General features: G+C 49.8%; 1 protein-coding gene and 1 non-coding gene across 2 annotated transcripts in view; both read left to right on the plus strand.

The window, feature by feature from the left end:
* The window catches only part of SMARCC1 (SWI/SNF related, matrix associated, actin dependent regulator of chromatin subfamily c member 1), a 165,434-nt gene that overhangs the window by 92,526 nt on the left and 57,031 nt on the right, over positions 1 to 15,877 (plus strand). The window contains exons 21-22 of the mRNA XM_060248243.1: positions 2,894 to 3,152; positions 5,772 to 5,933. Coding sequence (XP_060104226.1) covers positions 2,894 to 3,152; positions 5,772 to 5,933 — 421 coding nt within the window. The remainder of the gene's footprint in view (positions 1 to 2,893; positions 3,153 to 5,771; positions 5,934 to 15,877) is intronic.
* On the plus strand, positions 1,784 to 1,858 carry TRNAS-GCU (transfer RNA serine (anticodon GCU)). The gene has a single exon. It is a non-coding gene; the product is annotated as a tRNA-Ser (tRNA).

The raw sequence follows: 15,877 nt of genomic DNA on the forward strand, positions 1-15,877 counted from the left end.
AAGTGCAGAAAAGGGCAACTAGAATGATTAAAGGGTTGGAACACTTTCCCTATGAAGAAAGGTTAAAACGCTTGGGGCTCTTTAGCTTGGAGAAACGTCGACTGTGGAGTGACATGATAGAGGTTTACAAAATTATGCATGGGATGGAGAAAGTAGAGAAAGAAGTCCTTTTCTCCCTTTCTCACAATACAAGAATTTGTGAGCATTCAATGAAATTGCTGAGCAGTCAGGTTAAAACGGATAAAAGGAAGTCCTTCACCCAAAGGGTGATTAACACATGGGATTCACTGCCACAGGAGGTGGTGGCAGCTACAAGCATAGCCAGCTTCAGGAGGGGATTGGATAAAAATATGGAGCAGAGGTCCATCAGTGGCTATTAGCCACAGTGTGTGTGTGTATTTTGGCCACTGTGTGACACAGAGTGTTGGACTGGATGGGCCACTGACCTGATCCAACAGGGCTTCTCTTATGTGACACAGAGTGTTGGACTGGATGGGCCATTGGCCTGATCCAATATGGCTTCTGTTATGTTCTTATGAAGGTCCTAGGTTCAATCCCAGGCATCTCCAGGTAAAAGGATCAGGTGGTGGGTGATGGGAAAGACTTCCTCTGCCTGAGATCCCAGAGACCTGAGTGGACAGTGCTGACTTGGGTGGGCCAGTGGTCTGATTCAGTATAATGCAGCTAGCTCCTTGTGTTCAGTTGCAATTTTTTGCTTCTTTCATATAGACGTAGAAGCCTAGATTTTCTTTCTGTATTGTTTTGGTGCCTTTAAAGGAGATGTGCATTACTCAAAATATTTTTTGTTCTGCGTTTGTCCTGGAGACATGTCTCCAAGGCAGGTTGTGTGATTAAAAGCAATCTTAAATATAAACACAGAAAATAAGAACCAGCATGCAAAAAACCCCCGAAAAAGAACCGGCAGCCAAATCAAGTGCTCTCCAAAAAGCACAGTGAAAAGCCAATAGCAGATGAGTGTGAGAGAGCATAAGAAGAAGGGGAGAGATCATGAGCACAGAAATGTGAAGAGTGAAAGGCTCAGAAGCAGGTGGTGGTGGTGGGCGATGGAGAACCCAGCTTTGAAGGGGCATTTGCATCGTCCTGCTAAGCATTAGGAAGCAGGGGAAGGAATGAATTGACATGGGGGTTCTCGGTGTTTTCCTAGTGCCTGCCAAGTCCTTTTAGAAAGCGGGTGGGGCTAGATAGGACTTTTGCCAAGCAAGGCTTCTGATTAGCTATTGGAGATTTGATTGACTGTGCAGATTTAAAAAGAAATATTTATTTGGCAGCACCTGCCTCCACAGTGCAACCCTCTTTCCAATGGGACCGAGGGGAAGCTGTGGTGGCCATTTTGTGGCTGGCTCTGCCTACCGTGGCAGCCATTGGTCCAAGTCCAACCGGTTGCCCCAGGGGGCTAAGAACAGGGCATACAGGCCGAGGTTTTCCCTCCTCCTGATACTGGGATTCAGAAGATGACTGTCCCTGATCATGGAGTTCCCTGTAGTCCCCCTGGCTAGTAGCTGCTGATAAGAGTTATCCTCCAGGAATGGGAAGGGACAGTGGCTCAGTGGTGGAGCATCTGCTTGGTAAGCAGAAGGTCCCAGGTTCAATCCCCGGCATCTCCAACTAAAAAGGGTCCAGGCAGTAGGCGTGAAAAACCTCAGCTTGAGACACTGGAGAGCCGCTGCCAGTCTGAGTAGACAAGACTGACTTTGGTGGACTGAGAGTCTGATTCAGTATAAGGCAGCTTCATATGTTCACAAGGAATGAAGGTGACTTTAAGGGAGGGATGGTAGCTCAGTGGTCGAGCATCTGCTTGCTAAGCAGAAGGTCCCAAGTTCAATCCCTGGCATCTCCAAAAAAAAAAAGGGTCCAGGCAAATAGATGTGAAAAACCTCAGCTTGAGACCATGGAGAGCTGCTGCCAGTCTGTGAAGACAATATTGACTTTGATGGACCGAGGGTCTGATTCAGTATAAGGCAGCTTCATATGGATTCATATGGAATCTATCTCATCCCTTCTTGAAGCTGTCTGTGGCTGTGGCGATCACTATATCCTCTGGCAGCAAACCTCACATTTTAATCACTCATTGCATAAATAAGTATAAGTATATTTATAAGATATATATATATATATATATATATATATGAGCCCCGTGGCACAGAGTGTTAAAGCAGCAGTACTGCAGTCCTAAGCTCTAAGATCCTAAGTCCTAAGATCGACCTGAGTTCGATCCCCGACGGAAGCTGGGTTTTCAGGTAGCCGGCTCGAGGTTGACTCAGCCTTCCATCCTTCCGAGGTGGGTCAAAGGAGTCCCCAGCTTGCTGGGGGGAAAGCGTAGAGGACTGGGGAAGGCAATGGCAAACCACCCTGTAAAAAAGTCTGCTGTGAAAGCAACGTCACCCCAGAGTTGGAAACGACTGGTGCTTGCACAGGTGACCTTTCCTTTCCTTTGTCCCTCCTGAATCAGCTTTATGGGATGCCCTCTAGTATTTTGGGAGAAGTGGAAAAAGCTGTGGCTCTGCAGGTGGGCATGAGATTAGAATTGGTAGGGGGGCAACATATAGAGACCACGGTCACATCTCCTCTGTCTTTAAACTCTATGGCCAGCTGTAGACATGTTTCTGAAGGCCAAGGATTAAGAAGGAACAGCTGTTTTTGGAACTGGTGGACCTCCGGATGGTTTGTTCTAACCCCAGGCACAGACAGGAGGGCACTTAAACTTCTAACACCCGCTGTTCACCCCAGCAGGTTGAGATACCATTCTGCTGTTTTATCTGAATAAGTGTTTAGTTTCTCTTCCATAAATTGCAAAACTGGGTAATGTGATATCCACAGTCAGACCAGTTGCATCAGCGTTGTGCCTCTCTTGAAATTTGCTTTTTCTTCCCAGGCTTTGGAAATGTACAAAGATGATTGGAATAAAGTATCCGAGCATGTCGGAAGCCGCACTCAAGACGAGTGCATCCTCCACTTCCTGCGGCTTCCCATTGAGGATCCTTACCTGGAGAACTCCGATGCCTCCCTGGGCCCTTTGGCTTACCAGCCGGTGCCCTTCAGCCAGTCTGGAAACCCGGTGATGAGCACGGTCGCCTTCCTGGCGTCTGTCGTGGACCCCCGGGTGGCGTCTGCAGCGGCTAAAGCAGCTTTAGGTATGATGTGCTGTCAAGCACAGCCCACTTAGGGTGGCCCCGCTGGATTTGTAAGAGACATTCAGAGGAGTTTTGCCATTACCTGGTTTGGTGTCGTGGTTAAGCGTGTGGAAGAACCGGGTTTGATTCCCCACTCCTCCACTTGCACCTGCTGGAATGGCCTTGGGTCAGCCATAGCTCTAATAGAGAGCCAGTTGGGTGTAGTGGTTAAGTGTGTGGACTCTTATCTGGGAGAACCAGGTTTGATTCCCCACTCCTCCACTTGCAGCTGCTAGAATGGCCTTGGGCCAGCCATAGCTCTAATAGAGAGCCAGTTTGGTGTAGTGGTTAAGTGCAGGACTCTTATCTGGGAGAACCGGGTTTGATTCCCCACTCCTCCACTTGCACCTGCTGGAATGGCCTTGGGGCAGCCAGAGCTCTAATAGAGAGCCAGTTGGGTGTAGTGATTAAGTGTGCAGACTCTTATCTGGGAGAACTGGGTTTGATTCCCCACTCCTCCACTTGCAGCTGCTGGAATGGCCTTGGGTCAGCCATAGCTCTAATAGAGAGCCAGTTTGGTGTAGTGGTTAAGTGCATGGACTCTTATCTGGGAGAACCGGGTTTGATTCCCCACTCCTCCACTTGCACATGCTGGAATGGCCTTGGGTCAGCCATAGCTGTAATAGAGAGCCAGTTGGGTGTAGTGGTGAAGTGTGCGGACTCTTAACTGGGAGAACTGGGTTTGATTCCCCACTCCTCCCCTTGCAGCTGCTGGAATGGCCTTGGGTCAGCCATAGCTCTAATAGAGAGCCGGTTGGGTGTAGTGGTTAAGTGCACGGACTCTTATCTGGGAGAACCGGGTTTTATTCCCCACTCCTCCGCTTGCATCTGCTGGAATGGCCTTGGGTCAGCCATAGCTCTGGCAGAGGTTGTCCTTGAAAGGGCAGCTGCGGTGAGAGCCCTCTCCAGCCCCACCTACCTCACAGGGTGTCTGTTGTGGGGGAGGAAGGGAAAGGAGATTGTAGGCCGCTCTGAGACTCTGTCCTTGAAAGGGCAGCTGCCGTGAGAGCGCTCTCAGCCCCACCCACCTCTCAGGGTGTCTGTTGTGGGAGAGGAAGGGAAAGGAGATTGTAGGCCGCTCTGAGACTCTTTCCTTGAAAGGGCAGCTGCCGTGAGAGCGCTCTCAGCCCCACCCGCCTCTCAGGGTGTCTGTTGTGGGGGAGGAAGATAGATTGTGAACCGCTCTGAGAATCTTGAGTGGAGGGCAGAATATAAACCCAATGTCGTTGTCTTCTTCTTCTTCTTCCAGCTGCTGGAATGGCCTTGGGTCAGCCAGAGCTCTGGCAGAGGTTGTTCTTGAAATGGCAGCTCCTGGGAGAGCCCTCTCAGCCCCACCCACCTCACAGAGTGTCTGTTGTGGGAGAGGAAGGGAAAGGAGATTGTGGCCACTCTGAGACTCTGTCCTTGAAAGGGCAGCTGCTGTGAGAGCCCTCTCAGTCCCACCCACCTCACAGGGTGTCTGCTGTGGGGGGAGAAGACAGGAGATTGTGAGCCGCTCGGAGTCTCTGATTCAGAGAGAAGGGCAGGGTGTACATCTGCAGTCTTCTTCTTCTGCACAGCAACCCTGGGCTTCCCTGGTGTCCCCCCATCCAAGTGTTAACCTGGCTGACCGTGCTTTGCCCCTGAGATCAGCCTCCGCAGCTCACGGCGTCGCCGTCTTCTTTCCTTACAGTCTTGTCTGAGAAGGTCTTGATGGTATCCTTTGGGCTCAGGCTTGAAAACAGTCTGCAGCCATCTCGTTAATTGAGGCGTCAGGGAGAGGCGTTGCCCAGAAAGACGTGGGGGGCAAGCGTGGTGAACGGTGCCGCCGGACTTGCCGAGCTGCTCGCTGCGCTGGAAACCTGCTTTCGTGCTTCCTTCCGTCCCTCGCCTCCCGTCACTTACTCTCAATTGGTTAATGCTCATAAAGAATTGCCTAAGTCGAAAGCCACATGAACGCTATGAATTAATTTACCATTGCGGAAGCTCCGCCCGTAATTTCAGGAGGGCCTCACACGCCTCTCAATGCGACTTCCTTCCGCAGTCGGCTCCCAGTTAGACTTCCACGCGGCTTTCCTTCAGAGGCGAATGGAACAGCCCTCGTATTACGAATTGCGCTGCAAGGTGTGCGTCGGAGGGAAGATGTGAGAGGAACTATTACATTTTGGTTTAGTGAACTGCAGGGCTATGAGGGAAGGAGAATGTGGATCTGGTCCTGCCTCTCTGGCATTGACTGCGGAACTTTTCCCAGCGTCTGGCAGTCCACAGCCTCCCCTGCAGGCTGCTCCACCTGTCGTCTCTCCTGATCAGTCACTTCGAAGTTTCCTTATTTGCGATTTGTCTCTCTGCCAGGTTTCCCTGTTGCTTCCTTTGACGAGGTTCTGGCCCTTCAGTGCGGGCCCCTCCGCATGCCCTGTCTGCACCTCTTCCCCCGTCTCCTGGTGTCCCCTTCCCCCAGTCTACCGTTTTGTCTCCTCACTCTTGGTTTCTAAAATGTGCAGTTTGATCACCCAGCAGAGACATGACCTAAAATTCTGTCGCATCGCTCTGAAAACCCTTGCTGCTCAATGCAGTCTGAAATCCCTTTTGCTTCTTTAACAGAGGAATTTTCCCGGGTTCGAGAGGAGGTGCCCCTGGAACTGGTGGAGGCCCATGTCAAGAAAGTGCAGGAGGCAGCCAGAGTCTCTGGGAAGCTGGACCCCACCTATGGGCTAGAAAGCAGCTGCATTGCTGGCACAGCCCCGGAGGAGCCTGAGAAGCTAGGTAAGTCCCAGCGGGTGATGCTGAAGGGTTCTGCTGATTGTGCATGTCTTCCTGCCCCCCCCCCTCCTGGTTACAAGCGAAGAACCACTGATGTCCATTTATAATGTGGCAAAATGGGGGTGGGGGAGACTGGACCACCACCCGTTGCTATATCTGTTGTTTGGTCCTAGGCAGATAAAAAGGCAAAGGCCACAGTTATGGGTTCTGGGCATCCCCTTGGAAAATATGTCCTATCATAGTCATACTATGAGTCTTTCTATTTTCTCTGTGGGCTTGAAGAAAGGTATTAAATTTGGGGTTGCGTTTTTGTTTGTTTTCTGTTCAGTGTGGTGGCCCAAGTACTGCTCTAGTTCAGCTTAGAGAAACGGGTTCATCGATGGAACTTAGGCACAAGTTAAGGTTGGAAATGATGCACACGGTCCTACCGAGCAAACCTTGAGAAGAACTATTGCATTATAGCGTACCCCTTGAAAACAGCTAGAGCAGTAGCTCTAGAGCCAGTAGAGCCAGTTTGGTGTAGTGGTTAATGTGCGGACTCTTATCTGGGAGAACCGGGTTTGAACATATGAAGCTGCCTTATACTGAATCAGACCCTGAGTCCATCAAAGTCAGTATTGTCTTCTCAGACTGGCAGCGGCTTTCCAGGGTCTCAAGCTGAGGTTTTTCACACCTATTTGCCTGGACCCTTTTTTGGAGATGCCAGGGATTGAACCTGGGACCTTCTGCTTCCCAAGCAGATGCTCTACCACTGAGCCACCGTCCCTCCCCACTTCAGGTTTGATTCCCCACTTCTCCACTTGCACCTGCTGGAATGGCCTTGGGTCAGCCAGAGCTCTCACAGGGCTGTCCTTGAAAGGGCAGCTGCTGTGAGAGCCCTCTCAGCCCCACCTACCTCACAGGGTGTGTATTGTGGGGGGAGAAGTTATAGGAGATTGTGAGCCCCTCTGAGACTCTTCGGAGTGGAGGGCGGGATATAAATCCAATATCTTCTATCTTCTTCATCTTCCTTCTGTGCTCAGATAATACACCAGGTTGGATGTTAAACCTTTGTCCAAACATCACTGCAAAGCACTACCATGAATATCCAGTATTAAAGTTTTAAGGAATTTCAGCAGAGCATTGCTGGATCAAGTGAGTGGTCCGTCTAGTCCAAGATGCCGTTTCACACAGCAGCCAGCCAGCCAGCCGCTGCAGAGGGCCGGACAAACAGCGCAGAGGCCAAGGTCCTGAGGGTGCCTCCCACCTCTGGAATGCTGAGCTTTGTTGCCTCTCTGCTTGGAGGCTTCTTTCAGTCTCTGTGGCTGTTAGTCCGGAGTGGAGCTCTGCACCAAGAATCACCCCATCCTGGCCTAGGCCAGGCTCTGGGCAGCGTACAACAGATAAAACAATACAACATTTAAAATTCAAGTTAAAACATTTCAACAGATTAAATGAATAAAATTCTCAAAACCCTGGATGGTGCCCCACTATTAAGTTCTTCTTCGAGACGCTCATATGGCCATCAGAATCTCCACTAGCAGTGGTCTCCACATTTTAATTAAAGGTAAAGGTAGTCCCCCTGTGCAAGCACCAGCCATTTCCGACTCTGGGGTGACATTGCTTTCACAATGTTTTCACGGCAGACTTTTGATGGGGTGGTTTGCCATTGCCTTCCCCAGTCATCTACGCTTTCCCCCCAGCAAGCTGGGCACTCATTTGACCGACCTCAGAAGGATGGAAGGCTGAGTCAACCTCAAGCCAGCTACTTGAACCCAGCTTGGTTGGTAAATGGTAAATCTGTTCACAACAATCCCTAGGTTGTGAACAGATTTACCATTTACCAACCTATTTACCAACAATTTCATTGCATACCTGACGTACAGTATTATGGGATAGGGAGAAAAACACTGCTCAAATTCGTGTTTGCTACATCAGTAACGCTGTCCAGCCATCTCCTCTTTTGCCGTCCCCTTCTTCTTTTGCCTTCTGTCTTTCCCAGCATCAGGGTCTTCTCCAGTGCATGCTCCCTTCTCATTTGGTGGCCAAAGTATTTGAGCTTCAGCATCTACTGCCTTCGCCCCATGCCTAATTTTATAACTATTTGTTTATTTTATTTTGATTTGATTTGATTTATATCCCACTCTTCTCACTGAAGCAGGCTCAGGTCGGCTATTGTACCACAGTTTGCCAATTTGATGTAGTGGTTAAGAGCACAGGTTCTGGTCTGGGAAAACCAGGTTTGATTCCCCACTCCTCCACATGCAACTGCTGAGTGACCTTGGACCGCCACAGTTCTCTCAGAGCTGTTCTGCTCAAGAGCAGTTCTTGGAGAGTTCTCTCAGCCTCACCTACCTCACAAGGTGTTTGTTACGGGGAGGGAAAGGGAAAGGAGATAGTAAGCTGCTCTGAGACTCAGAGTGAAGGGCAGAGTATAAATCCAATCACCTTATCTTCTTTTCTTCATCTCCCCTTAGCCATCTTTTTTCTAGACTGAAAAACCAGTCAGTCAGTATCTTTATTGGCATAAATTAAAGTCAAACAAAACCAGTATTTAAATACACAGAGTACAATCAACAATCAGTCATCTCTCCAGACCTTTAATCTCATATTCCCTGATTCTCATAGCAATCAGAAGGCACCTCGCCACTGAGAGAGCGATATGGGGAAACCGATCTGATAAAAGAAAGGAGAGAAGCCTCACTCCTGGGAGGCTGTGCCCGTTAAGCAAAATAGGGCTAATTAGAACATCCCGTATTTGGACGTAAAATTCACATCGAAGCAAAACTTTTACATCTTATTGTGAGACCAGCCTGTCTGGTAACTTTGGAAACTTAAAAGTCCTGGTGGTTTTGAGGTCTTGGAGGCAACTCCATTGGTACATTAATGACAAGTTAAATATTTTAAATACTTGGGAGTCGTCTTCCAGTATAATAGACGCTGGACACCCCAGAGGGAACGAGCATTGAAATTGGCCAAAAGTAGTCTGTCCGCAACTGAAAAGCCCTGAACTCCCCAGCCTTTTTTCGTTTCTGCTGCTGCAGACCAGACAGGCTCCTTCCTCCTCTGGAGCTGGCAGGCTGGGGCCCCTTTTTCTTGCAGTATCCATCAGCCATTGACAATGGGCACAGCAGTCCTCTGCCTCTTCCTTCCCCCAACCCAGTTTAGTTATTTGAAACTTTTATTAGCCCCCTTTCTTCCTCATGGAGCTCAAGGCAGCTTACGATATAAGCAAGCCGTGTAGAACGTTGTTGTTTAGTCGCACAGTCGAGTCCAACTGTTTGCGACCCCATGGACAGAGTCACACCAGGCCCTCCTGTCTTCCATCATCCTCCAAAGTCTGCTCAAATTCGTGTTTGTTACATCAGTAACGCTGTCCAGCCATCTCCTCTTTTGCCCTCCCCTTCTTCTTTTGCCTTTTGTCTTTCCCAGCATCAGGATCTTCTCCAGGGAGTGCTCCCTTCTCATTGGGTGGCCAAAGTATTGGAGCTTCAGCTTCAGCATCTGACCTTCCAGGGAACAGTCTGGGTTGATTTCCCTTCGGACTGACTGATTTGTTCTTCTTGCAGTCCAAGGGACTCTAGTTGTGTTGTTGTTCAGTCGCACAGTCAAGTCCGACTCTTTGCCACCCCATGGACCAAGTCACGCCAGGCCCTCCTGTCTTCCACCATCTTCCAAAGTCTGCTCAAATTTGTGTTAGTTACATCAGTAACGTTGCCCAGCCATCTCATCTTTTGCCCTCCCCTTCTTCTTTTGCCTTCTGTCTTTCCCACATCAGGATCTTCTCCAGGGAGTGCTCCCTTCTCATTTGGTGGCCAAAGTACTGGAGCTTCAGCATCTGACCTTCCAGGGAACAGTCAAGGTTGATTTCCCTTAGGACTGACTGATTTGATCTTCTTGCAGTCCAAGGGACTCTTCATCTCCCCTTAGCCTTCTGTAGAATGATGTACATTGAAACACATAAACCCGAAATTTAAAATCACAGCCTCTTCAGTTGCCCCCTAAAAACTGAAACAAGAGGGGAGGAGGCACACCTCCCTGGGGAGGTTGTTCCAAAATGTTGGGGCTGCAGGTAAAAAGGCCCTCTCTTGTGTGCCCACCAGATGAAATCCCTGAATTGATGGAGCAGTCAAGAGGCCCTCTCCTTGTGATCTGACTTCCCAGGCAGGAGAAGATGGTCCTTTGGATACTCTATTTCCAAGCCATGTAGGGCTTTAAAGGTCACCGAAACCAGCCCCTTGGATCAGGCTTGGAAGTGGATCGGTAGCTGGGGTAGTCCCTGTAGTATCAGGATCACGTCCTTCCGATAGCCGGCCCAGGTCAGCAGTCAAATGCAGCATTCTGCACTAGCTGCGGCTTTCAAACACCCGTTGCATCAATCATAACAAATGCGCTTCTCCTACCCACCGTCCCGGTCTTAGCAGGCAGGCACATTGGTCACACTGCAGTAGTGTCAAACATCGACTCTCGAACTTCGGTCTCGGGGCTTCTCATTGTAGTTAATGGTACTTCTCCATTACTGTTTTGAGTGGCAGGTGAGCGCCTGAGGTTGTGAATAGAACCTTTGCTCATGGGTGATGATTAAGGGTCCTTAAACTATGTGCAGTGGGGTCATGCCTGTGAATTTTAAGTGAATGGCTGTATTTTGCTGGAGTTAAACTCACAGCGTCATATCGGTTGGGGCAGGCATGTGCGGAGTGAGGCCCTTGTTCTGTCCTGGCCAGTATTCTGTACTCTGAGCAGTTGCAGCCCACCGGGAGTGCAGGCAAGAGGTCTTTCCCGCTTCTGTTTTTAACCGGAGGTGTCAGGAGGGTGAAGCTGGGCCCTCTGGCCTGGCCAGGGCTTTTGGATGAAGTGGGCTCCAAAGATCCAGTCTCTCACAACTGCTCGATTAGCCGGAGGCCGCAGGAAGGGGGTCGTGCACAGAGCAGTCAAGCAAATGAGCTTAACCTGATTCGTGCTGGATGCTGATCCCTTTTGCCCACAGAAACAGACTGCAAAGCTTTACCTGACCGGACTAATACGGATGAGAGACAGCAAATTGATTTTATAATTAAAACAAGCAGGTAACCCACAGAACTCGCCATGGGGTGAAGTTGGGAGCTGTCTCTGCTTCCCGTCCTTCCCTCCCTCCTCTCGTTCTGTGTCCCCACCTGTTGTTCTTACTCCTGACCTTACTTCCTGCTTTTCCCCCAGGCAGCCCCTGCAACTCCACCCATTTCCCTGCTTCCTTCCCTCTCTTCAGGCTCCATCTCTCCTCTTCAACACCACTTTTTAAAAAAAACCTTCCCATCAACTATGGCTTCACTCCCACCCTCACCCCAAACTTCCTTTTGAGCCTGCCTGCCCCCCTCCTTTTGAGCCATCCCCCTCCAATTCCCCTCTAGCTTCCCAATGAAATCGGCAGCCATTTTGGGTTACCTAGGCAACCACAAAGGACATTGTCTGAGGTTGGTGACGCGATCCAAAATGGCCTCCAAGATCCCAGCCCTTTTAAAACATTCATGTTTTGTCAGCTCTGTTTTAAGGAGGGGGGAGTCTGCATAGCTTGGAGTTGCCCTGGGTTTGTAGAAATATCTCCCTCTTTATTACATGGCAGCATTGCGGGGGGTTCTTTATTTGTGACCTGGGGGCAGGTTCAGAATTAGGTATATGGTTTGCTTGCTTGTTGGTGCAGTTTGTATTGATCTGTGATTTGATGGAATAAATTAGTGCAACAGTAGAGGAAGGGGCTTGGAGCAATTGAACTGGGTCACTCCGCAGCCTGCAGAGTCTGCTCTTTGGATCTTTGCTGCCAGCTGAGACAGGGAGCCTGTGTTTGTTTGGGGAGGTGTGCAGCGATGCCACGAACATACTAAGCTCCTCTCCCGCTTTCAGCATCTGTATGTCCAGAACGGCTTTCTGGCTATGTAGAGCAAAACATGCTGCTTCTGCAGATCTAATAATACTGGGAAGAAGAAGAAGAAGATATTGGATTTATATCCCGCCCTCCACTCTGAAGAGTCTCAGAGCAGCTCACAATCTCCTTTCCCTTCCTCCCCCCACAACAGACACCCTGTGAGGTGGGTGGGGCTGGAGAGGGCTCTCACAGCAGCTGCCCTTTCAAGGACAACCTCTGCCAGAGCTATGGCTCACCCAAGGCCATGCTAGCAGGTGCAAGTGGAGGAGTGGGGAATCAAACCCGGTTCTCCCAGATAAGAGTCTGCGCACTTAACCACTACACCAAACTGGCTCTCTATTAGAGCTCTGGCTGACCCAAGGCCATTCCAGCAGGTGCAAGTGGAGGAGTGGGGAATCAAACCCAGTTCTCCCAGATAAGAGTCCATCACTTCACCACTACACCAAACTGGCTCTCTATTAGAGCTATGGCTGACCCAAGGCCATTCCAGCAGGTGCAAGTGGAGGAGTGGGGAATCAAACCCGGTTCTCCCAGATAAGAGTCTGCGCACTTAACCACTACACCAAACTGGCTCTCTATTAGAGCTATGGCTGACCCAAGGCCATTCCAGCAGGTGCAAGTGGAGGAGTGGGGAATCAAACCCGGTTCTCCCAGATAAGAGTCCACGCACTTAACCACTACACCCAACTGGCTCTGATTTTTGTAGCGCCCATTGTGGAAAGATCCACACTGTTGACCAATGTTTCCCTCTAAGCTGCAGAATCTTGTGAGCAAAAATTCTACTATGTGAGCTCCTGGCATTCAAGTTGTGAGCTGCTGCATAAATTAGTTTGCTCTGGGGCCATTTTGTGAATGTGTGAGCTGGAGGCTAAAAAAAATTATGAACTAACTCACACTCACTCAGCTTAGAGGGGACACTGCTGTAAATCACCTAGAGCAGGCAGAAGTGGCGCTGCAATATCGAATTGCAGGTTATTCGCGATGTGTGCCAGGAAGTGAGCCCTGGGGCTGCCTATGGATCGTTTGTGACTCCTGACCTCCAACAGAGCCCCTCTGTTTGCTGAGCTGGCTGGCCGAGTGCCTGCTTCTGAACCGTGTAGCAGAACAGGGAGGGACAGCATGAACCAAGGGTCGCGTTTCATCAGGTCACGCTTTTTGGCGTTTTATGTGTGCAGGTGCAAATAAAATGTGTGCACACAATAAGCAGGAGTCAAGTCTTAAGTGTCCAAGCAGGCAGGATTGGCAGGCCTTGGGATGCTGGACGCTCTGCAGCCATCTCACCATCTCAGACTCTGTTTAGTGATAGCAAAAGGGCATGTGGCGAGGTCAGGAGCACCGCTTAGTACAAGGTGGGTTGTTTCCTGTGCCAAGCAGTGGTTGCCTTTGGTGTGATCAGCAGCAAGGGAGGATTGGCTTCGGCTTTGAACATTTGTTCTTCTGTCCTGTTATCCTTAAAAGAGCTCCGTGGCGCAGAGTGGTAAAGCTGCAGAACTGCAGTCCTAAGCTCTGCTCACGACCTGAGTTCGATCCCTGGTGGAAGCTGGGTTTTCCGGTCGCCGGCTCGAGGTTGACTCAGCCTTCCATCCTTCTGAGGTCGGTCAAAGGAGTCCCCAGCTTGCTGGGGGGAAAGTGCAGACGACTGGGGAAGGCAATGGCAAACCACCCTGTAAAAAGTCTACTGTGAAAACGTTGTGAAAGCAACGTAACCCCAGAGTCAGAAACGACTGGTGCTTTCTCAAGGGACCTTTCCTTTCCTTTTCCTGTTATGCTTCTTGAAAATATATGGACCTCTGGTAAAAATGGAGCTGTTCAAGCACTTTCTGTTTTTGTTCTTGAGTGTAGACGTGAAAAGCAAGACACAGGTGCAGCTTGGGGCGGGGGGCTTCCTGTATCCAGTGCCCAGGATGTTCATATCCTTCGTTCTGTGATATCAGTTCGCATCACATAAAGTAATCCATAATTTGGTATTGTCTATTCAAGCAGTGAGGCAAAGAATTATGCAAAGGAGTGAAATCTTTTCACCCAGTCCTTCTATTACATAAGAACATAAGAGAAGCCGTGTTGGATCAGGCCAGTGGCCCATCCAGTCCAACACTCTGTGTCACACAATGGCCAATATACCGTATTTTTCCTTCCAAAAAAAGTGGGGGGGAAAGTGTGTGTGTCTTATGGAGCGAAGGTACCTACCGGGGGGGGGGAGGGGTGATCCGCTGCCTCCGCCTCCGATCCCAGCGCTTCCCCCGCGCCTGCCTGCCTGGCTCCAGCTTCTTCCAGCAAGCACTGGGATCGCTCCCCGCTGCCCCCACCGCAAACCCAGCGCTTCGTGAGCGCCAGCTGCGGAGGGGGCAGTGTGCTTCCTCCGTGCCTGTCTGCCTGGCTCCAGCTCTGACGCTTACAGCAAGCGCCGGGATCGGAGGGCAGAGGGAGCGATCCTGGCGCTTGCTGTAAGCATCAGAGCTGGAGCCAGGCAGACAGGCACGGAGGAAGCACGCTGCCCTCTCCACAGCCGGCGCTCGCAAAGCACTGGGTTTGCGGTGGGGGCGGGTGCTTCCTCCGTGCCTGTCTGCCTGGCTCCAGCTCTGATGCTTACAGCAAGCGCCGGGATCGGAGGGCAGAGGGAGCGATCCTGGCGCTTGCTGTAAGCGTCAGAGCTGGAGCCAGGCAGACAGGCACGGAGGAAGCATGCTGCCCCCTCTGCAGCTGGCGCTCGCGAAGCGCTGGGTTTGCGGTGGGGGCAGCGTGGAGCGATCCCAGCGCTTGCTGGAAGAAGCTGGAGCCAGGCAGGCAGGCGCGGGGGAAGCGCCGGGATCGGAAGCGGAGGCAGCAGATCGCCCCCCAGGAGGAAGGTGCGTCCTATCGTCCGGAGCGCCTTATGGTGTGAAAAATACAAGTGTGTGTGTGTGTGTGTATAGATATACACACACACACATATACATACATACATGTACACACATACATACACACACACACACATATATATATACTGTGTCTAATAACCCCTGCTCCATATTCTTATCCAATCCCCTCTTAAAGCTGGCTATGCTTGTAGCTGCCACCACCTCCTATGGCAGTGAATTCCACATGTTAATCACCCTTTGGATGATGAAGTACTTCCTTTTATCTGTTTTGACCTGACTGCTCAGCAATTTCATTGAATGCCCATGAGTTCTTGTATTGTGGGAAAGGGAGAAAAGTACTTCCTTCTCTACTTTCTCAATCCCGTGCATAATCTTTTAAACCTCTAATGTGTCACCCCGCAGTCGACGTTTCTCCAAGCTAAAGAGCCCCAAGCGTTTTAACCTTTCTTCATAGGGAAAGTGTTCTAACCCTTTAATCATTCTAATTGCCCTTTCCTGCACTTTTTCCAATGCTATAATATGCTTTTTGAGGTGTGGTGACCAGAATTGTACACAGTACTCCAAATGAGACCGCACCATCGATTTATTCAGGGGCATTATGATACTGGCTGATTTGTTTTCAGTTCCCTTCCTAATAATTCCCAGCATGGCGTTGGCCTTTTTTTATTGCAATCGCACACTGTCTTGACACTGTTGGAAGCCCTCATTCTTCTTCTAGCTTCAGACTGCCTCTGTGTCTCCCAGCCTGATGACTAGAAGGCTTGAAAGAGAGCGATTTTAGTTATTTATTTAATTCAATTCTTATTCTTATTTGTTTATTTATATCCCCCCATTTGGGGGCTCAGAGCGGAGCACCATCAAAATAATAATAAAATCACAATAAAATCACAATAACTTCATAATAAAACCAATTTCAACATTTAGTAAAGTGCAACAGGATGGTCCAGCAGGATGATAACAGAATAATATAGCAAGATGGTACTACAGAATGGCAGATTTAGCCCATCCTTCCCGTGGAACAGACCCAGGGCAGGTTACGTCATAAAAGCAATCAACAATTTAAAAAACCAATTTAAAATATATAAAATCTAAAATTACAGAGTAACAAAAGGTACAAAAATGGCAAATTCTGCCTCACAGCCATGGCGTATAGTCCAGGTCCAGCAGGTCTTATAGCCCTGGGATTGAAAGAAGAGGGGAGGCCGATAACA

This window comes from Heteronotia binoei, chromosome 10 (assembly GCF_032191835.1).
Source record: "Heteronotia binoei isolate CCM8104 ecotype False Entrance Well chromosome 10, APGP_CSIRO_Hbin_v1, whole genome shotgun sequence".
Lineage (NCBI taxonomy): Eukaryota > Metazoa > Chordata > Lepidosauria > Squamata > Gekkonidae > Heteronotia > Heteronotia binoei.